Source organism: Aspergillus ibericus (assembly GCF_003184845.1).
Source record: "Aspergillus ibericus CBS 121593 unplaced genomic scaffold BO80scaffold_96, whole genome shotgun sequence".
NCBI lineage: Eukaryota > Fungi > Ascomycota > Eurotiomycetes > Eurotiales > Aspergillaceae > Aspergillus > Aspergillus ibericus.
In genome coordinates this window covers 18,593-39,662 of record NW_020292194.1, presented here as the reverse complement: position 1 = coordinate 39,662, position 21,070 = coordinate 18,593, and the positions used below count along the sequence as shown (strand labels likewise).

General features: G+C 55.0%; 7 protein-coding genes across 7 annotated transcripts; 4 read left to right on the top strand and 3 right to left on the bottom strand.

Annotated features, from left to right (window-relative positions):
- Positions 1-22: 22 nt before the first annotated feature.
- BO80DRAFT_506553 (formin sepA) lies at positions 23-3,623 on the bottom strand (the record flags this gene model as incomplete). Its single annotated transcript, XM_025724551.1, has 1 exon — positions 23-3,623. A coding segment is annotated over exon 1 (3,201 nt), but the record flags the coding sequence as incomplete, so codon positions are not given.
- A 184-nt stretch (positions 3,624-3,807) lies between these two features.
- On the top strand, positions 3,808-4,777 carry BO80DRAFT_430360 (uncharacterized protein). Its single transcript, XM_025720690.1, has 2 exons — positions 3,808-4,073; positions 4,132-4,777. Exons 1-2 carry the CDS (start codon positions 4,047-4,049, stop codon positions 4,534-4,536), a joined length of 432 nt encoding a protein of 143 aa, XP_025569210.1. The 5' UTR covers positions 3,808-4,046; the 3' UTR covers positions 4,537-4,777.
- A 1,067-nt stretch (positions 4,778-5,844) lies between these two features.
- Positions 5,845-7,706, bottom strand: fdh (formate dehydrogenase (NAD+) FDH1). Its single transcript, XM_025717303.1, has 4 exons — positions 7,143-7,706; positions 6,900-7,075; positions 6,295-6,839; positions 5,845-6,235 (listed from the first exon to the last, which is right to left on the bottom strand). The coding sequence occupies exons 1-4, from the start codon at positions 7,332-7,334 to the stop codon at positions 5,889-5,891; spliced, it is 1,260 nt and encodes a 419-aa protein (XP_025569209.1). The 5' UTR covers positions 7,335-7,706; the 3' UTR covers positions 5,845-5,888.
- A 1,267-nt stretch (positions 7,707-8,973) lies between these two features.
- BO80DRAFT_430358 (leucine--tRNA ligase NAM2) lies at positions 8,974-12,640 on the bottom strand. The gene is made up of 3 exons (XM_025720689.1): positions 12,045-12,640; positions 11,840-11,980; positions 8,974-11,783 (listed from the first exon to the last, which is right to left on the bottom strand). Exons 1-3 carry the CDS (start codon positions 12,552-12,554, stop codon positions 9,462-9,464), a joined length of 2,973 nt encoding a protein of 990 aa, XP_025569208.1. The 5' UTR covers positions 12,555-12,640; the 3' UTR covers positions 8,974-9,461.
- A 559-nt stretch (positions 12,641-13,199) lies between these two features.
- Positions 13,200-14,536, top strand: BO80DRAFT_292504 (uncharacterized protein). The gene is made up of 2 exons (XM_025715017.1): positions 13,200-13,436; positions 13,498-14,536. Exon 2 carries the CDS (start codon positions 13,498-13,500, stop codon positions 14,443-14,445), a length of 948 nt encoding a protein of 315 aa, XP_025569207.1. The 5' UTR covers positions 13,200-13,436; the 3' UTR covers positions 14,446-14,536.
- Positions 14,537-16,193: 1,657 nt separating this feature from the next.
- BO80DRAFT_292426 (uncharacterized protein) lies at positions 16,194-16,701 on the top strand. Its single transcript, XM_025715016.1, has one exon. The coding sequence runs from the start codon at positions 16,352-16,354 to the stop codon at positions 16,649-16,651; it is 300 nt and encodes a 99-aa protein (XP_025569206.1). The 5' UTR covers positions 16,194-16,351; the 3' UTR covers positions 16,652-16,701.
- A 1,255-nt stretch (positions 16,702-17,956) lies between these two features.
- Positions 17,957-20,186, top strand: BO80DRAFT_450713 (putative serine-rich protein; the record flags this gene model as incomplete). Its single annotated transcript, XM_025721833.1, has 3 exons — positions 17,957-19,835; positions 19,897-20,093; positions 20,148-20,186. The coding sequence occupies 3 exons, from the start codon at positions 17,957-17,959 to the stop codon at positions 20,184-20,186; spliced, it is 2,115 nt and encodes a 704-aa protein (XP_025569205.1).
- Between the last annotated feature and the right edge of the window lie 884 nt (positions 20,187-21,070).

Genomic DNA, 21,070 nt, shown 5'->3' with positions numbered 1-21,070 from the left:
GGGGGAGGGATTCCAAGAGCACCGCCGGGCGGAGGCGGAGGAGGAGGAGGCGGCGGCGGCGGCGGAGGGGGGATTCCCACAGCTCCCGGGGCAGGAGGTGGTGGTGGCGGCGGGGGAGGCGGAGGGGGAGCGGGCACGCCCTTGCCCGCCGGCTTCTCGATTTCACCCTCAACCTTGGGTCCGACGGTGGCAGCACTGCCCTCAAGCGTCGTGGTTTGAGCACCCTCCGGAACAGCAGCGCCCGTTTCATTGTCGTCAGCGTCAATCTTAGGTACCCGCGAGGCAATCTCTCCGAGCAGACCGTTCGCCTGCTTGGGGTTCAGTCGGGGTCGATGAAGGTCCACGAGACGTGCCTTCTCATAGATGATTTCTCCGTTCTCATCCACCTCACCCTCCTGCTCCTGGCCCTCAAGCTCACCCCTCTCCATGCCGGGCAAGTGGCTTCGCTTGCGGTGGACGGATCCCAGTGCAGGAACATTCTGGCGGGCGTGCTCCTCAAAGTCATCGTTTGGTTCGGCCTCGCCGTCCATCTGTTCGCGGAGTTCACGCAGCCGGTCCGAGGTAACATGTTGGCCCCAAACCTTGCCCTCAAGCTTGAATTGAGTCTTGGTCCGTTCGAGCTGCATCTCCAATCGCTCCAGGAGCTTCTCACGATCCAAAATTCCTCTCATGTGCGATGGATCCGCTTCTGCGAGGTTGTTGTTCTTCTTGGCATTTGAAGCAGCGATATCCTGGGCGTCCCGAAGCATTAGGTAAAGCTCTCTGGTTTCCAGTTCGTTCCGTTGCAACTCCTGAGCGCGCAGCCTTTGCACATCGGCGAGCTCAGCCCGGATTGCCTCCTCCCGTCTCCGTTGAAGCTCAATGACGCCGGTCTGCTCTTCGATCTGCTTCTGCAGCTTCTTTACAAGACCATCTGCACCCAGTTCGATTTGCGCCTTCATCTCATCACGCTCCGCGAGGGCAGCCTCCGCGATCTGCCGAGCCTCCAATGATTCATCGTAGGCTTGTCGTGCCTCCGAATCCGTATGCAGCTTGTCTAAGAGGCTCTGCACAGTAAATGTCAACCCTTGCCGGAGGTCCAGGTCGGGTAACCTTCGGTCCATGGCTACGTAGCTGAGCATGGCATCGACAAGCTGGTACATGCGGAGGCCATCCTCTCCGGAATTCTCCCGGATTAGGAGCATATGTTGCATAGCAGAGAGGAAGTAGTCATGAGCTCGAGTACCCTGTATCCTCGATGCAATAGCGTCGGTAATTTGTAGAGGGTCGCTCATGTCCTTGACCTCGCCCTCGATGCTATCCTTCACGCTGCTACTCTCGCGCTGCAGGAGATCTTCGTAGTCGATGGCCTCATTTTCTCGGAAGCGCTCGATCTGCTTGTCGATGACCTCATATTGGAAGCCTTCCATTTTCGTCATGAGACGCTTGATGCCGCAAGAAATGAACTGCGCGCGAATATGACAACGCAACTGCAGGTCGTTCTCCGGTGCATCCACCAGCATATTGATCAGGAGCATGGTTGAGACCGCATATTCCATGAGAAGGTTTTCCATGCCTATGCCACCGCTGCGATATTCCTCACTTGCACCCACCATACTGCCCATCTTTCCACGGCCATCGATGGTCACCTCCACAATCCGCATCCAGGCATCAAACCGGCCAGTCTCTCCGTGGTGGTTCTTGACATGATCCATAGCCTGGAGGACCTTCTGGTGCCCATGCCCTTCGGCCCAGTGACAAAGAAAGGTCAGGACCTCACTGACCAGCTTCCTCGTATTGAGCCGAGGGGACAGCAGCGAGCTCACGAGAGCCACGATGACCTGTTGGTGAGCAAGAGCATCATCCGCGCCATATTTGTTGTTCATCAGTGCCTTCAGGCACTTGACAATGTCATATTCACGATCCAAATCCTTATCGCCCGTCGGGGGCGCAGGAACGGGACCAGAAGCCTTTCTCCGGTTAATCTTGGAAAGAACGTTCGTCAGGGCTATTTGGCCTTGTGCCTCGACAAAGGCTTTTACCCAACTGATCGGTTGGGTTCGCAGACTGACGCTCAGACTAGCTAATTGTTTCGAGGTGATTGAGTCATCCATCACTTTCTTCACGTACCACTCCGGACTTCCCTCTTCATCGGCCCGCTCCAGAATCCCCGTCGGCCCATCATGACCATGGGTCTGCCGTGCATTCTGCCGCCGCTTCTGTTCGCCTTGTATCTCCGTCAACCGATCTTGATGAACCAGCGTCCACTTTTTCGAAGCCGGGTACGCAAGCATCTGCCGTTTGGCCTGCTCCGGCAGATTCTGCCAACCACGCTTCTGCATCAGTTCCAGAAACAGCTGGTCCACGACCCGATCGTCCCGAGGGCGAGTCAGGTATTGCTCAGGATTGGTCGGCGGCTTTGTAGGTTGCGAGGCTTGTGCCGATTGCCACGCGGCTTGTGCATTCGACAGTCGACTGGAGGTCCCATTGGACGAGTAGGTATTGCGGTCGGCGGAATGCGAGGTCGTCAGCGTGCGTGAAGAACCATCCGATGAAAAGTAGCTCGAACCCCGAGTGTCCCGGGTGTTGGACGATAGCGACGAGTGGACACTGGCTTGGTCGAAAGATATTCGGGAATGCGCAGAAGAATCTACCGTAGAGGAAGAGTTGTGACTGAACCCCGTATTGGCAGCCGAACTTCCTGGCCGCCCCCATTGCTGGTATCGAGCACCCTTGTCCCCAGACGAGCTTCCCGCCATGGTCATATTGGACGAATGCGGTGGCGGACGAGGGCCGGTGGGGTGGGAGTAGGAGTTGTTGTCTCGGACACTGGCCGGATTCCAGGCGGGATATTGGTGGAAATCACTGCCTCCCTTGGCGAGGTGATTCGGGGATGGTTCTTTGCGAGGCGAGGTTTCGGCCTTGGACAGATAGTCGATCGGAATGGGCGACTTGGTGTCGGCGGGGAGACTTTCAAATGGAATGGAGGTAATGACACCCGCGGTCATGGAGAGTGCTGCCGGATCGATGTCGGTGGGAAAGTCCATGGACTGGACGGAGGACCGTTTGGAGTGGCGGGAGGAACGAGAACCAGCGGCGCTTCCAGGAGGCGCGAGGCTCTCGAGGCCGCCATGGGCATCGTAGCGGTCGTCTACCGGCTTCTCCTTGTGCAATTTCCTCCCGAAGAACGATTTGCCAGCGGAGGTCTGTCTCGATTTGTCAGGCGCGGACGTGGTAGTTGGCATCTTGACGGACGTCGCTGGGGAAATGCAGGGCGCAGCATGAGCGTAATCGCTGGGCAGGTGCGTCGAGGTCGCTCACAGTCGTCGGGGCTTGTACACGGACGAGGTGCCGTCGCTCTCAATCTCTGCTTGGGCCACGATCACCTCCACCTCAAGGCGACAACTTATTCCTGGCACTCCTGACTAACACTAATTAATAGCCGCTGCGGAGCAGCGTTGGCACGAGGGGGGGGGGAATGCCACCAAATCGAGAGGCTTCTCCCAACAACCAGAGTGAGAGACGCACTCAAGGATGGCAGTCAAAGGAGCGGTCTGTGGGTGACGGCTCCCAGTAGGGCTATCCTACTCTGGTACTCCCAGAATCGGGGCTTTAGTGGCTGGAGTCTTTTTGCACGTCAGGACTTGAAGCACGGGCATCAGGGGGGGGGGCACTGAGGCGGCTCTAGAACGCGGTAGGGACCGGCTGGCCCACGTGATTCCGCCTCCCTGATGCCTCAGGCATTCACGCCGTGCAGCGCCGATCACGTGGCGCTGTCAATGCCGCCGACATCTCCGGAGGAATGCAACCGTTGGAGCTGTCAGATGGATTTAGCCGACTGACCAGTGTCGGTCTGCTTGTTAATATCTGTGTCTCCCGCCTACCCGCAGTCATTGGGCTCATTCCCGCGCCGTCGCAAGTCATGACAGGCCGTCGCTGTTAATCGGGAATCCCTGGCTTATTTGGCGCCGTGGTCCGCGCCTCCTTCCGGCTGCTGCCTGCCTGCCTGGCATTCTTGAGATTGTTACATGACGACCTGAGCACCAAGTGCCAGCGTTCGCATCACCATGGGTTCCGCCACTAACTTTGCCAAAGTCTGCTCCCTCTTCTCCCCATGGACTCGGACCTGTTCTAACCGACTGTTCTCTCCAGACCATCATTATCCCCGCCGTGATCTCACTGGCCCTCTACCTCCTTTTCTCCTTCGTGATCATCCCCTTCTTCCGCCGATATCACCAGCGATACTCACAGTATCTCCCCCTCCACACCATCTCCGCGCACACTACGACACTCCGGGATCGCATTGCAGACGCGTTGATGCGGCGCTTTCTCCCCTCGGCCTGGCGACAGCCGCACTTCGAGCAGCACGATAACATCAGCATATACGACGAGGAAGGGGAGATCATGGTGGGGATGGACATGGACCCCACGCGACGAGAAGCGCTCGAGCGACGACGTAGTACGGCTGGCGATGCGGAAAGTCGGCTTAGTCGGGAACTCGAAGCAGGATTCATGGACGATAGCGACGACGAGGGGCATGCCCCGTCACATCGGTGATGCAACGCCATGTCTATACATATACCATATCATAAGAGTGATCTAGGCATTGAGGTGGGAAGTAGAACACTAGACAACGGATAGACTACTGTTCTCGCGCTGAACCTTATCACCTGCGCCTGTCCTTATCGATACCTTGCTTCGATAGACTCACCGCAGCAGCCAGCAAGACATACATAAGACCTACAGACCACCATCTGCACAATCAATGCAATGCACGACGCACCCAAGTATATGTCCGAGCCTTCGTTACTCCCATCCCTTACTTATCTGTTCCTTCTCCAACCCCCTCAACCACTACTCCAACCTAAACCCAAACAAACAACCCAACAAGGTAGGTACCTTTCTCTCCGCGGTCCCCTCCTACAACCTACACATCAAGCCAGCCCCTCAATTAGCTGCCTACCTACCTACCTAGTACTAGTAGATAATAGCCATAGTAGTACTACTAGTAGATACCCAACCCATCAATCCAAACAACCCATTGACTGACCCCAAAGCCCAACATCCCACCAATTCCACCCAACTCAGTCCAGCCGATCCCCTAACCCAAGAAACGTATCTCCCCCGAACTACTTATTCCCTACCCAAACTCAATTTCCCCTCCCATTCCCAGATATCACGTATACTGTGTACAGACAAAAAAGTATATGCCAGCAAACGCAATCACTAAGCGCACACTATCTAGTACTCGTGCTGATCGCGAGATCGGCCCAAGGTTCCTGTTCCTGTTACTGTTACTGTTACTGTTTACGGGTTGGGAAGGTTGGTGGTGAGGCGGTCGGGGTTAGGCAAGTTGTCGAGAATTGGGAATTGATCGGCGCCCCACTTATATTATTTTATCTTGACTATTTATCTACTTGGTTTATCTAGGTATCTAGATTGATAGTACTAAGTGGATAGATACGGTGTAGACTTAGAGAGATAGGAAGGAGGACAGAGGGACGGGAAATGGGGGTGAATGTCTATTGTCTACTGTCTACTGTCTAGAAGGATCTGTGGGGTTGGGCGGTGTACTACTCCGTAGATTATGGACTGGTAGGTCAATGGACTAGACTCCAATGTTGGGTATTGCTGTGGTCGAGGTTTGGGTTCGGGTGCTAAGGTCTGGAGGGTCGACGGGATTTGTTATTGAGTCCGGGAAGGGATTGGGATGATCCCGGGAGGGGTCCGATGCGGATCAGCGACGGAACACAGCAGTTACACAGTATGGTTACCCCGTTAGGGCTACGAGTAGCATCTCCACTTGAACAGAAAAGGTATGTATTTTGAAAGGTATCATGGCTAGTCATAACGAAAAATGGCCGAGAAAAACAGATCGATCCATGCAGCTCATCATCTCATTCTGCCATTTAGGCCTTGTTGCGCTGGCCGTAGGCTTTGGTAACGTAGTCACCTCCGTGCACAATGAGATCCTCGGGGCGGTAGTCGTGACGGCCCGAGAAGTAGCTCTCGAGGATGGCCTTGGTGCCGTTGGCGTAGCGGATCTGGGCGTCGATGGAGGTACCGGACATGTGAGGAACCATGGCGTTGCCGCCACCCCAGGGGCCCTGGACAGTGCGCAGAGGGTGGTCGGCGGGGGCGGGCTGGGGGAACCAGACATCACCACCGTAGCCGCGGAGGTGGCCAGACTTGATGGCCTCGGCGACGTCCTCCTTGACGACAATGGCACCCCGAGCGGTGTTGACGAGCCAAGAGCCTGTTCGAGCACGTTAGCATTTGTGTTGAATGGTCTCCAGTCCATCCGGGGCGGCTTACCCTTCTTCATCTTGGAGATCAGCTCCTTGTTGAACAGACCGCGGGTCTTCTCGTGCAGGGGGCAGTTGATGGTGACAACATCGCACTGAGCAAGCATCTCCTCGAGGGAGTCCACACGACGGCAGCCAATCTCGGCCTCAACCTCGGGCTTAAGAGGCTGGTAGTCGTAGTAGAGCAGCTCCTTGCAGTCGAAGGGCTTGAGGCGGCGCAGCACACGCTCACCGATACGGCCAACGGCCACGGTACCGACGACCTTGCCCTCAAGGTCGAACTCGTTCTTGGCGACGGCGGCAACGTCCCACTCGCCGCGGCGGATCTGCTCGTGGGCGGGGACAAAGTTGCGAACCAGGGTCAGGATGGTCATGACGACGTGCTCAGCGACGGAGACGACGTTGCAGCCGGTGACCTCGGCGACGGTAATACCACCATTGGTCTTGTTGGCGGCGTTCAAGTCGACGTGATCGGAACCGACACCAGCAGTGACGGCGATCTTGAGGTTCTTGGCCTTGGCCAGGCGCTCGGCAGTCAGGTAACCGGGGTGGAAGCTGTACATCAGTCAGCGGCGGTCCGTCTTGCAGTGGGGACGGTCAAAGAGGGTCACGGACGGAGTGGTAATGATGACTTCGGCATCGACAAGCTCCTTGTCAAAGGTCGAGTTCTCGCCCTCCTTGTCAGAGGTGGTGACCAGAGTGTGACCCTGGTCCTCCAGCCACTTTCTCAAGCCCAGCTCGTTCTCGGTGGTTCCCAGCAGACCGGGCTGCTGCTTGGCGTGCTCACCACCCTATTGTGTCTGGATTAGCTGGGGGGTTCTTGGCGAGGGCGGGGAACGAAGCTATTCGGGTACTTACGTCATAGAGGACCATAAGAATCTTGCCCTGTAGGTTCGCAGAGGCGGTTAGCGTACGTGCACCAGCAATCGAGTTGGCCAGAGGAGCAGCCCGGAAGGGGCTGCTGGCCGCAGGCGTGAAAGCTCCCTTGGTGGAAAGGAGTGAGGTGGCAGGGCGCCGGAGTTGGCGGGAGAAAGAGCGCATAAATACCATTTTGAAGATGAGTTATTGGATAAAGAATTGAAGGATGGAAGTTTGGAAGATGATGGGGTCCTAGGACAGGAGGGTTAGCTTGTCACTTAAATACATCCCAGATTGGAGACGTCGGCGTAGGATCATGGAGGGACGCATCGGGTTGTAATTCGGAGAAACCGAATGAGAGGCAACAGCAGCACCAGCAGCAGTAACAGCAACAGCACCAGGGGAAAGCGGGGAGACGGGTGAGTGTGGAGAAGCAGCCATCATCGCAGACCAGACAGGAGTCGATGAGCACTACAGGGGGGGGGAGAGGCTTACCGAATGCAGTGACGGATGAGATAACCTTGGTCGCCGCGGAGGTTGAGCAAAGTATGATGCTTGAGAGAGATGAGGAGGATGAGGAGGAAAAAGCCACCAGGAAGACGGGGAATTTAGCCCAATATATAGACTTTGCTGGGTCCTTTTTTGAGCACTACTACTAGTACTGCGTAAGAACCCCTCCGTGGCTATGTTTCCATCACGGACTCCATCCACGCCTGATAGGACTGCTGGGCTCAAGCAGAAGCTCAGTCGCCTTGGAGGGTGGGAACCTCGATGGAACCTCGGGTGGGAACTCCAGCCAAAGTTGGAGGTCAAACCCCCACCAGTCACCTCCCCCAGCGGCTGTTTTGCATCGACACCGGCGACGGGTCGGACACCTTGTTCTCCGCACGCGGGACGACTACTACTAGTTAATGGTACTAGTACCATATTCCGTACCTACACTATCTATCGGCCTTCGGGTTAAGTTTGTATAGATTGATATCGTCGAAGCTTGTAACCCACCTGGGGCCGCTGACACATTTGATGGGCAATTAGTTACGGGGTAGACCACTGTCTCCAATCTTGGTCGTAGTATTGAAATGCCATCCAGCAGCAATGGGAACTTCCTCCTGCAGGGGGGTTCCAACGGCCATGCGGGGCTCTCGAAGGCAATGCTGACATGATGCCAGCCTGGAAGCTGGATGGCCGGTGAGGGGAACCCGAGCCAGGGCCGAACAGGTTGCCTCCCGGCGCTATGTCGGGCGTGGCCTCGTAGGGTAGGCGGCTAAACCTGCCTGCCATCGGCAGGGGACCTTGGACCTTCCGGGTTGCCCCTGTCCCACTCGGATAAGAGCAGAGACAAGGATCTTTTAGCTCAATCCAGCCGTCGGCGGACAGTATTACTCCTTCCTGGGCCTGGGAGCCTTCCGCCCGCCCCGCATTATCCCGGATCGGGATAGCTGTGCCTTCCCCTCACGAGGGGATGCGCCGGGATCCGCCACCATTCCGGACTGGGACTAGCGGCTGGACTCGATGAGGGGAACCCCCTCACCCCCAATCGGACACCTAAGAGCAGTTGGCCATCCCAGGTGAATCGAATGCTACTCAACCGCCAGACTCGGAATCTTCAGTGCCGTCGATAGCCTGATTCCTCTCATTCTGGGCCGGTCACTGCGATCCGCCTAATCTGCTGAGGGGAGGCCAATGGGGAGAGAAGATAGTGGCTGATTCCTCCGCAATCCGCCCCGAATCCTGTCCCAAGCTCTCCGCAGATAAACCCAGCCCCAGCTGGCACTTGTCGCATGAAATGCCTCAATTTACTGCCTTCCAAGTACCGAGCTACCCCCGTATTTCAGCCGAACCAAATCCCTCGGAGTTGGGTGTATCAGTCTCAAAAATGGAGACCCGCTCCCTGTCAAACGCTGTCAACACTACATCACCGTGGGCGCCCATGAGGGGAAGCGTCTCCACCTCCTCATCTGAATGGCGCGTCGCCCTTCCGGCCACATCACGCGATGATTTCGTTGGCCCCAACTTTTTCGTGCCCGCAGGGTAGCCACGGCATCCATCCGGATTCACGGAACTCAACTGATCAGGAAATACGCCATCGTCGGCGGACGAACGGCCTTCCCCAATTTCGCCCAATTTCATAGGCACGTCAGCCAATTCCTCTCCCCCCAAGGTATCGACAGAACCGACCTCGCTTCAGGACTGCCGCTTTGCGATCGACAGCGTTACAGGAGTTGAGTTGGCTTCGTCTAGTATACAGGCACCAGTCTATCGCTACAGGCTTTCGCGGATTATAATTTACAACAGGTTTCCAGATGCTGGATGACCGCGCTAGAACACGACATTGACCAACTTGCCGCCCTTGACGACAATCACCCGTCTCCGTTTCTCCCAATCGTTCTTTTTCCGCAGCCATAACCGTCCTTCGTCGGTCTCCAGGATCCGATTGATGATCCAGTCTTGTTCGTCGGTGACGGTGTCACTGGGTTCGGCCGGCGTCGTGGGGGAAAGCCGCCGGGGAACCGTGATGGTAAACCGCAATTTGCCATTGATCTGAACGGCAACGGTTTGACCGCCACGCGCAGACAGAATGTCGGCGTCCGCGGAGCTCAGAAGAGGGGTTGGCCAGGGACAGTCCAGGATGGCCAGGACACTGCCAGTGGTGGATGCGCCGGCGGGGTTCCCCGCAGTCACGGGATCATGGAGGATCTCCCAACATTCGGACGCCAGCGCGGGGGCAATGGGAGACAGAAGTCGAAGAAGAGACGAGAGGGATAGATAGAGAACCTGCGGCGAGCTGGGCGCCGATGACCACAAGGAGTTGGTCAACTTGGTCAGGTCGGAGATGACGGTGTTCAGCCCGTAGGGGTTCTTCTCAATGCAGCTGGTGACGGAGCAGATGGTGCGGTGGGTCGAAAGCACGGCGTTCGCATCGCTGTCGCTCAAATCTTGTAAAGAGCCGGGAAGGCCGGTCGCATGGCCGGAGGAAGCACCTAGGTCTTCTGGCTTCAGGGTAAACGAGGACGACGCCAGAGTTTGCTGCGCATCGATCACCAGCTTCCAGAGCCGACCAAACCAGCGCTCAATGCCCACGATCTTCGTCTCGTCCCATTCCAGCACCTCGCTGACCGGAGCAGAGAAGAGAATATGGGCACGGGTGGTGTCGGCGCCGTACTTCAACACGCATCCGGTCGGGTCAACACCGTTGTGCTTGCTCTTCGACATCTTCTCAAAGGACACGGTCGGGGTTATTTGGGTGCCCTTGATAAGCGGCTTATCGGGGCTGGAGAGATCCACTTCGGAAGGGAGCAGGAATCGACCCGTGGACGGCTCTGAGTACGTCTTGCCGTGAACCATCCCCTGCGAGAGGAGAGTCTTGAACGGTTCAAACGGCGTCGCAACATTACCGGTCCGAGCGAGTTCTGGAAATAGCTCGGACTGCGAGAGGGACTTGTAGATGAATCGAGCGTAAAGCAGGTGCAAGATCGCGTGTTCAACGCCGCCAATGTAGACATCAACCGGTCGCACGGCCGAGGGCGAAAACGGCTGTTCCTTGTTTGCCGGGTCCAAGTATCGGAGATAGTACCACGAAGAGTCGACAAAGGTGTCCATGGTGTCCGTATCCCGCTTCGCAGGGCCTCCGCAACTAGGACATTTTGTGTTCACCCACTCATGCGATGACTCAAGAGGATTGCCTCTCTTGCCTTTCAGCCAGTCGCCTTCGATTTTGGGCAGCTTGACAGGGAGCTGGTCTGCTGGTACAGGTACAGGCCCGCAATCACCGCAATGGATGATCGGGATGGGAGTGCCCCAATAGCGCTGTCTGCTGATCAACCAGTCTCTGAGTCTCCATTGTTCAACAAAGTCGCCGCGCCCAACCTGCTTCAGGTCGGTGACGATCTGCTTCTTGGCCTCGCGAGAAGGGAGGCCCTCGTACTTCCAGCACAAAGAGTTCAAATAACCCTCCTGCGTGAAAGCCTTCGCATCGGCAGAGGAAACGATGCCCGCGCCGGTCCCACCGTTGGCCCCATCCTCTCCTCGAGGTTCAACGACGATGGGTATTGAATCGGGGTTCACATTGTCGCGGAAAAAGGCGAGATCTCTGGAATCGTGGCCTGGGACTCCCATCACCGCCCCCTCTCCATAGTCGCTAAGGACATAGGGGGCTGCAAATATGGGTAGTTGACGAGCAACGTGGGGGCTCTCTTTGTCAATAACATGCAGAGGGTGGGAAGCAGTGACGCTCGACAATCTATAGCCAGCTTTCGAGTCAGGCGGAAGCGACGCAGCAGTGTCGAGAAATTTGCGCAACTCCGGGTCCTTCTCTGCAGCCTTCAAGACAATGGGATGGTTGAGAGAAAGAGCGAGGTACTCGACTCCGTAAAGGGTATCTGGCCGCGTGGTGAAAACATCGATATCGAGGTCCGTGCTATTATTGCTCTCGACAGTCACAGGGAACTTGATCTTTGCACCCTGCGATTTCCCAATCCAGTTTCGTTGCATGGAAAGCACTCGCTCCGGCCAGCCGCCCGCCAAGGAATCAAGATCCTTCAAGAGCATCTCCTTGAATGCGGTGATACGGAAGAACCATTGCTTTAACTTCAGCTTCTCAACCTTGGCTCCCGAGCGCCAAGAGCAGCCGTTGGCATCGACCTGAAACAAGAGTAAGTCTCGTGAGTTCCGTATGTAATGCACACCACAACACCCACCTGCTCATTAGCCAGCACCGTCTTATCCACGGGGTCATAGTTGACTACCGCTTCAGCCTGGTATGCAAGTCCCTTCTCGTAGAGCATCAGGAATATCCGTTGGGTGTGTTCGTAAAATTCCGGTGCGCACGTCGCAAGTTCCTGCGTTCATCAACCGAGTTGTCAGAAGAGCAATCTGCCATGTAGCCTGCGCAAGCATACATACCCGGTCCCAGTCAATAGAAGTTGAAATACTCCGCAGCTGCTCCTTCATCTTCGATATGTTACTCTTCGTCCATTCCGCCGGGTCTATCCCGCGTTCAATCGCCGCATTCTCTGCGGGCAAGCCAAACGCATCCCAGCCCATTGGATGAAGAACCTCATGCCCCCGCATCCGGTAGAACCTAGCCAGCACATCGGATATCGTATATACGCGAAGGTGCCCCATGTGCAACGTTCCCGACGGGTAAGGGAACATCGACAGGATATATGATTTGGGTTTTCCGTCCACCTCCGCCTTGGTAGGCGAATTCAGGGCATCCGTATGCCATTTCTCCTGCCATTTCTTATCCAGGGTGCGTAAGTCGAGCTTCTTGGAGATTGACGTTGCAGCTGCGGTGGTTGTCGCATATCGAGAAACAGTCGGTGCTAGGATCGGACGAGGCGCGCACCTCCACCGGGGTTGTATGAGGGCCGACCGAGTCGGACTCAATCGGAAACGTAATATGGATTGCATGTTGGCCTTGTAATCATTATGCCGTGGAAAGGGAATGTTGCGCCATTGACTGGCGTGGATTCGTGAATTCGTGGATTGGAGAGCCGGAGTGGCAGAATATCCGTCAAGAATTATTTATCGGAGGACTGAAGTCATACCGGCGGATCGGCATCGCCCGATGGGGATTAGCGGTCTTGCGGTCACGGTCATCGACGACACTGAGCAACATAACAACATGATGGAATTTGGTGAGGACCGTGACTGCGGAAGGTTTAACTATTTCTTTGGGGGCTGTTTTCATTCGAATGAGCATGTCTGTAGTTCTCTAGGGATGGGTCTCGAGTGTCAAGGAGGTTCGATTTTTCCGCCAGGCTAAAATATATACTTCATCCTAGTTACTCCATAGTGTTTTGCTAATCAACCATCGACATTCCCTGCCATCCCAAAAGATCCGTCTTAGGGACCACAGTGTTTCGTTGGAGCGGTGGATTTGGACTCTGCCTGAGAGCACTTTCACAGTCTAGAACATGTGGACTCACCTGCACTGTAGAAGAGCTGAGCCGTGAGGTCGGATTGTGGTTGATTGTGGTTGATTGTAAGTGAACCATCTTGCCTATAGTGGATTTTAGTAACACATCTATTGTCAAGTGATTTCTTTTCTGACTTTCACTTTACTTCACTCACTTTGATACTGAATCATTCTCCATCTTGGTCCTCTTCTCACCCACCATACCTCTTCCCTTCTTCACACCTCCTGTCCTTTACCTCTCGTTCTCGTCGACCCTTGCTAGTCGCTTCTAACACAGTGTGTGTCGGCTCGCTCTGTTCCTCTCAACCTGATAGCATCTCCATAATCGGATCTTCATTATCAGTCCTCAAGTTTCTTGCTCTCATTGGTCCAAGGTCAGTCCCGAAAGCCTAGAGTAGTACTACGTCACCCTTGACTCACCAATCAAGCTTGCAGATGTCGTCTCTACTGTCCAAATCCACTTCTCGCTCAAAGTCCAGAGCAGAATCGACGCCAGCGACTGGGGCATCATCGGTCGGGTCCACCCCTAGCACGTCTCGCCACTCCGTTATGACCTCCTCGCAGCTCGCCATGACAGGATTGTATCCTCCGCAGACTTACAAGAACTTAAATGAGCTCGCCAAGACCGTCGCAGCCACGAAGGAAAAGCTCAAGTCTCAGGATATTAGCCCGTATCTGTCATTTAAGCATGTTTCTGCTCAGGATTTCAAATTCTTAGACGAAAATCGAGCAAAATTGTGCAACACCGTTCGTCTGAGCTACTTCGGAGATATATCAGTGTTAATTATCAAGCTGGTTACTCCCGAGCACGAGACTGCTCACAATCAACTTGCTCAAGTACTTGCTCCAATAATCCTCAGGGATATGGGCGTCGATGAAGACGAGTGGCTGGCCCAGGGGGCAAAGCGCTATACGGGTCAGAATGCTTCAGAGAAAGAGGCTGATAGGTCGTGGAGAAATGTGAACCTAAGACCAGCTCGCGGTTCGTGGCCTCATTTTGTGATAGAAGCCGGCGTATCCGAGTCCATGCCTCGCCTACGCCAGGATGCTGCATGGTGGATCAGTCATTCGGGTGGCCATGTACTTCTGGTCCTGCTGATCAAAGTTTCCACGACAACCAAGACTATAATCTTTGAGAAATACTTTCCGAAACCACGAGCTCAGCCTGGTACGAGAGCGCGAACTACTTGGGGCCCCATCTGGGAACCTGAACTGATTTCGACTACGGAAGTTCGACATGGAGCAAAACCTACTGTACAAGGCGCCCCCATCGTGCTAGAATTTGATCGTGTCATCGGTAGACCCCCGGTCCAACCTGAGCAGGATATTCTCTATACGGATCGAATGCTGTTACGCCTGGCTCGTCAAGTCCTCGACAATTGATGAGGCACCGGGTGGTTGCTGTCAAGACAATCATGAGGATTCGAGGACGATGCTTGTCTTTGGCATTTCACGCTTGAGGTTGTGCTTACAGTATTTCCTATTTTCTTCGAAAATTGCGTGTTCTCCAACATCTCAGGTTATGGCGTCTGCTCACTGCTTTCGCATGATTACAACGATCGGTAATGTTTACCATACTAGGGACACGCGGCAGTACGCGGAAGATAGTGGTTGTTCAGAGAGTGGTGCTTTCAGTAGTCTTCACCCTAGGAATTATCTAGTACCATGCCAAAACTGACAAATTTGGTTGATTGAACCTTGCCAACCAAACCAAGAATGCGAGACCGAGAAAAGGACTTAACAATCCAACCAATAACAGGGGTGGGATGCACGCGGCAAAGGGCTCGGCACCTACCCGACCTTACACAGTACAGAGCCCCCTTTGAACACAGTCTGGAGTACGGAGTATATACGCCCGTCCGGCGGAGTACACTTTCCCATAGTGGTGGTACACGGAAAGTAGTACTTTCCGTGCTTCCGCTCCGCTCCGCAATTTGAGCAGCTCCGACTCGTCATCACCGCCGTTCATCCACTGCATGCGCCGGGAGATCCCGTTGTCATCGCCAAGATCCGATTTCGATAGAGCATCTCGATTCTTGTATGGAGTGCTGGACCCTTTTCCCGGGACTTCGAGTACTGTGGTTCATGTATACGCGAACGCCTGTTCCACGGGATCATATTCCCTCGAAAGGGGGTCTAGTAGGCTACTACGGAGTAGTAGTCGAGTAATCTCTATGCGGCCCCGCCGACGGACTACACCGTCGGCATTCCCCAATTGATCAGGGTGAATTTATTTCTGAGTCAATCTATTCCGTACTTTGTTTTAGGTACGGAGTATGAAGACTCGGTTCCTGGCTCAGCCGCCTCCTTTTCCCGTGCTGATACGGAGTAATGATTCACTGAGTACTTCACACGGCGGCTCGTAAATATAGTCTTTCGATTCTGGTTCCAGGGGAAAAGGGGAAGAAACCCATGGAAAAGGTCTTGTTCCTGAAGAGTTCCATCTTGCGGCTGAAGCCGGCCGACGCTCTAGACCGTTCATCCTTTCATACATACGTGCCCCGTGTTTTATGGGAGATTGTCCAGTCCTTCATTCGCGCCACCAACGGGGCATTATGAAGTCGCGGTGGCCTACGGAGTAAATGCCGTGGATTTGACTTCTGGCGCCCTGATGAAGCTCGTGTCCTACAGACTCGATAGATCTACGACCAACAATTGGGGTCTAGACAAAGTTCGCTAGACGAAGAAGCCCAACGATGACTGTAATAGGAGAGAGCCGAGAGTTCTGCATCATGGTGTGAGAGGGCATGGACCATGGATCGGGAATTCGATCGATCTCCGTCCTATGGGGATATTACGACTCGTGCCGGGACGCGAAAGAGATTATGAGGGGATTGTGTATGCCTGGAAGTCATGCCTAAGGATTCAGGCAAGAACGTAGGGGGTCACGGGCGGCAAGTGGGCATTTCGGGCTGGCCGACCTTGGATCGCGAGGCCCAAATCCTCCACCAGAGCTCCCGCCCGTTCGATTGATCCCATCATCCCAGAGTTATGCTCATTGCTCCATTTCTTGCGGTTCCCGCTTCGATCTCTGGGTACAGTGGGCGGATCGGAGGCCTCGGATATGGACCTCCATCTTTCCCCATCCATGAACCATGGGCGCAGGGTTTCTATTAGTACTTTGGAATCTTCCATGGCTATCGGGTTATCAGCATGACTAAAATCGTCATCGTCCCCCCCACCCTCGTCACCCTTGGGCAAAGTGGTTAATTAAGCAACTCTGGTAGCTCACCTCGCTAGTTCTAACCGGCCTGACAGACTCCACTTGGGATGAGTTGGCAACCTTAGGATGATCCTTAGCTGTCGGCCTTTCAGGTTTCTCTCCAATTGCCCCTTATTATTGGGCTGTACCCATGCCAAAAAGACCGAATTTCCCCTGACCACTGCCAATGAGACGTTCTGGAATCGCCCGCCTACCTCAACCCCTCCGCCACATCATCTCAGTGGATCTCGATCGCCGGTTCCTGTCGTCCTCCCTCGGGGCCTCGAGGCCTCCTCGCACTCCACTGTTTGGACTGGTCACAATCGGGTCGGATGCCTCGTGCGACCGATGGGAGAGCCAAGGCCCCCAAATGTGACGAGGGCCTAAAGCGTACATCTGGGTGGATGAATAGGTCGTGCCTGCAGCACATGCGCTGCATCTTTTATGTACGCCCGTGAGACCTTGCATTTCAGCCATGGGGATTATTTCAGCCAACCGACGTGCTCGTCGTCCTCGTTCCTGCGTCTACACAGGTTAGGGGATGGATCCCCGGTGGGCTGGGGATTTCAAAATATGCCCCGGTCCCCTTAATCTTCGAACTCATGGTCTGAGTGCGTTTGATTGTGCCCGGGGATATTATTAGACTGAACCGTGGCGAGGCGTCCAGCATAATTTCGTATTCGTGGGAAGCATCCTTATGAAGAGGCTTATGATTCGAGCTGATTGGCGATCCGCGACCCTATGTCTTGAAGGTGGATGACGAGGAAGCGTCTGGAGCCCGAGAGGAGCTGCTAGTTCCAGACCCTCCTGGCGGCCATCCCGCGATCCCCGTTACTTGCCAGGCGAATTGGGAGGCGGGCGTCCTCCCCAAAGCAGGTGGACAAGCGACGAGCTGCAGGACCATTCCTTATCCGCCAATCGTGCGGTTTCAAATGCGCGCTCTAGAGCATGCAGCCTGCAGACCCCTGGATCTCGATTCCCTGCCGGGGGGGCTCAGGCGACGCTCAATCGCTGCTCATTCACCGCCGCTGGAGGGCCGAAGTCCGGGGGGGGGCCTTTAAATATTAGCCCTTGTCCTACGGCCAGCTCGTCGTTTCAGGTGGTGATCCCTTTCCTTCCACTCGTTGTGTCCTTCGTCGCTCTTTTGGAAACGGCTGGCTTTGGGGCTTACCGTGCTTTTCTGGTCTCGGGTTAGACACTCATTTTAGTTTTCGTTCTCTGGTTCCTGTTCCCGCCGGTCGCCATGACTCGCTAATTCAACTACTGGCATTTTCTGTCGGATCCACTCTCTTTGGCTGCTCATGTCCGTTGGACAGCGTTATCCGCTCTCTTCCCGTCGTTCTGTGTCGAGGCATTCTTTATTGCATCATAAAATTCCATAGACAACCACCATCGCTACCACCACTACCTCCACCACAATAAACATCCCCCCCGCGCTCGTGGGCCCGTCGGGGTTGTCGCTCCCTTTCCCAACCGAGCAGCCCGTCGATGATCTTTCATCGCTTTTAGCTTGTGTTCTTCTAGATCCTGCTGCCCCCCCCTCCCCTCGTGTCTATCCGCGTGGGATTCTTTTCGTGTTATCGTGTTTAGCCGTTTTTCGTGTTGTTCGTTGGTTCCTCCGGTCCCTCTGGGGAACCCCATTTCTACAAGCTTAATATTGGTGTCTACTGATAATGAACTAATCATCCCAACATGCGCTCCGCTGCACCTACAACCAACTCTCCTCCCCGGAGAGCTCTCCACGAGCGCAGCCCCTCTCATGCGAACGAGAACTCCCCGCCTGCATCCTTGCGCGCCGTCAGCGACAGGTACAATGATCAGGAAGAACCCGATGTTTACTCGGCCACGCCCTACCCGACCAAGCCCGAGCAGATCCTCCTGCCGCGACCCGGGAAGGGCCAAGATTTCATCCCAGATTCCCGGTTCCATCTCGATGAAGCACCGGACCACTATGCGGGGAACACATCCACGGAGATCAGCCACATTGCGGATAGTAGTCTGATCGACCAGTCGCTGAGCGATCCCTGGGACTTGTCTTCCACGTTCGATGCCGCAAACACCCCGTCGCAGGTCTGGGAGGATGATCCGTCTTCAAGCAAGTCTTCATTCCCGGACCCGGAGCTTCACGACCACAAGCCCATCGACCAGAAATCGGATGAGGGTTCCGTCGCCGCGTATTCGGATGAGGAGCCTAACACCCTGCCCAGGGCCGCCCCGACAATCAAGACGATCGTGTCGCAGACCCCGTCACGGAACCCATCTGGCCCGGAGACAGTTGCGTCCAGCAACTCCAGCCCCAATGTGGTGCCCATTGGGCCGCCTTCCAGTCCCAACTTCGTGGCGCTCGACAGTTCGAGTCTGAACTTCATTCCTCTTGGGGCATCTTCCAATCCGGGCTCCGTCACGCGTTCGAACTCCCTGTCCTCGTTAAACTCTTTGGGAACGGTGATCCGATATATCGGAGCCGCTCAATGGACACATGGGTCGTCTTCGGAACAATCCAGCTCGCGCTCACGTTCGCAGTCGGTCCGCTCCAACCCCCCCTACCAGGTACCTTCGCTGCGATCCAATTCCATCCAAGCGCGGGAACGGAGCCACTCCCGCTCGGTCACCTCGTCGCACTCCCGCTCTCTCACTTCATCATCCCGAAGCGGACCACCCTCGGACATCCAGGCCATCGTCGATAGCGGGGTGTTCATCCAATACCCGACCATCCAAGCCCCGTCATCATCGAGCTCCAGAGTGGACGTGTCAAACTCGGAAGATGCGTTAGATTCTAATCCACAGGAACCTACGGGGGATTATTCTTCAGAGCGCTTCAAATCTCACCTATCAACGGTCCCTTCCATGTGGTCCGCCGAATGTGATTCCAGGAGCATTTCCCCGGCCGCGGATTCTTTCGACAATAGTCAGGGGGAGCCCAAACGGCCTTCTGCGGCGCTAGTGCGCCAGAGACCAACGTCATCTTCGATGTGGTTAGTGAATGATTCGGACGGCGACGAGCAAATGGACAACATCTCTAGCTTGCCGGCACGCCCCTCCAACCCGGCGGTGCCCTGCAGCGTTTCCTCGGAGTCGAGACGGAGCAGCATGCGGAGTAACATGCGTCCTCCCACCAGTGGAAGCTTTTCCTTCCACGTCCTGCCGAACTGGGCCAAGATGTATTATCGCTCCGACGAGCAAACTGCGGACTCGGTCTTATCTGCAGGCGAAGCGAGTCGTCCACCATCTGCGCGCGCCTCCACCTCCCACACGAATGCTCTCCACCGCATGCCGACAGCTGCTAGCCGGGCGAGGACGTTCACCAGCGAAATGCGAGAAGTGCGGTGGAAGCCTGACCCGCGCGACCCGCGGAGCCACTGGGTCAGGGAACCCGAACCACAGAGCCGGGAGGCGTCTCGTCATCGACTGCGGCACAGCTGGTCCCCACATCTATTCCCCGACAGGCGCGCTGTTAATCCCCGGAAAGGTACTTGGGGCGCGCCATCGTTGGATTCTCGGACGGAGCCTCTGCTTGGTCGCAGAAACATCCAAGTGTGGTCGTTCTGCGTGGGCTTTGTTTTTCCGCTTGGTATGCCTCCCTTTGTGCCCCCGTGATATCGTTCTGGAATGTTACTTACCATCTTTCTTAGCCTGGTTAATCGCATCATTCCTCCCTCTCCCGAAGAAACCGGACACGATTCCGGAGGAGGACGTTGAATCCCAACTCGAAATGACGCTTCGGATGCGATTGTTCGACCTGGAAAGAAGACGATATGAAAACGCCCGCTGGTGGAGAAAGCTGAACCGCTGGATGAACCCACTAGGGCTGGTGATTATCACCATCGTCGTACGTATCCACGACTGTTTGTACGGGACGGGCTCGGCGCTAATACTTGCACAGGTCACCTTGGCTGTTGTGGGCACAACAGTGGGCTTCTAGTAAGGTGCATCTGGCCCCGTAAAGCCAGTATGTCCATCAGCTAGCTTATGCCCATCCGTCCATGACGTCCTCTATTGTTGCTTGTATTACTGTTCACACCTTTGCACCCCCTCGGCGGCTATGCCTGCCCTGGGTCTCGATTGGATCGATCATTGCTTTCGCCGTTTGGAGTCGATTCCTCCATTTATACCCCCTTCTCTTCGCATGCTACCTTCCCCCATACCCTTGCGCGCTTGATCTTGCCGCATCTCTATTCCCCGCGGCTGCTTGGTTGCTTTGCCTTCTCAAAACACTCGACACGACTGGACGACGTAATGCTTCTAATGTTCTTTTCTTTTGTGCCTTATATTCCACATGGTGTTTTGGACTCTTTTCAGCCCGCCCTTGAACCATGATTTGGTGGAACAACGGGATGGTTCAATCTGGGAGCGTGAGGCGACGGAAATCATTAATTGGGGTTCACGACACTTGATGGATATATGCCAATTTCCTTGTTTTTTTTTTTCTTTTCACATTTTTCTTATCTCTTCCCTTCTATCCCATGTACTTATGGATACATGTTTACTTATGACACCGTGACTAGAAAACCAATATCACAGTATATATACAAGTTGCTGCCACGCTTCGCGCAGCGCACTTGACTGACTACCTATACACGTTCCCGACTCGTTGAAATTCCTCTTAGTTCCCGTAATTCGAATGATTATCGTGAATGAAACAATGATGTCACTGGTTTCAGCCAGGTAGGTCTAGACCGTCGTATACGGATGCATACCTCTAGCAAGTTTCTTGGGGCTGGTGAATATATGAAATAGAAAATGAAGAGAAATTATGCCAAGCTAGTGCCTGGGATTGATATGATGATCCACTAATGCGAGTCGTCG

Excerpts from the sequence above, each read along its gene's own strand:
- BO80DRAFT_430360 (XM_025720690.1), top strand. The coding sequence starts at position 4,047 with ATGGGTTCCGCCACTAACTTTGCCAAA. Across the intron at positions 4,074-4,131 it reads CCGCCACTAACTTTGCCAAA|ACCATCATTATCCCCGCCGT; the intron begins GTCTGCTCCCTC and ends TGTTCTCTCCAG.
- fdh (XM_025717303.1), bottom strand. The coding sequence starts at position 7,334 with ATGGTATTTATGCGCTCTTTCTCCCGCCAACTCCGGCGCCCTGCCACC. Across the intron at positions 7,076-7,142 it reads TTCTTATGGTCCTCTATGAC|GGTGGTGAGCACGCCAAGCA; the intron begins GTAAGTACCCGA and ends CAGACACAATAG. Across the intron at positions 6,236-6,294 it reads GATCTCCAAGATGAAGAAGG|GCTCTTGGCTCGTCAACACC; the intron begins GTAAGCCGCCCC and ends GTGCTCGAACAG.
- BO80DRAFT_430358 (XM_025720689.1), bottom strand. The coding sequence starts at position 12,554 with ATGCAATCCATATTACGTTTCCGATTGAGTCCGACTCGGTCGGCCCTC. Across the intron at positions 11,981-12,044 it reads CTTCTATTGACTGGGACCGG|GAACTTGCGACGTGCGCACC; the intron begins GTATGTATGCTT and ends TGATGAACGCAG. Across the intron at positions 11,784-11,839 it reads CGGTGCTGGCTAATGAGCAG|GTCGATGCCAACGGCTGCTC; the intron begins GTGGGTGTTGTG and ends CTCTTGTTTCAG.
- BO80DRAFT_292504 (XM_025715017.1), top strand. The coding sequence starts at position 13,498 with ATGTCGTCTCTACTGTCCAAATCCACTTCTCGCTCAAAGTCCAGAGCA.
- BO80DRAFT_292426 (XM_025715016.1), top strand. The coding sequence starts at position 16,352 with ATGATCCTTAGCTGTCGGCCTTTCAGGTTTCTCTCCAATTGCCCCTTA.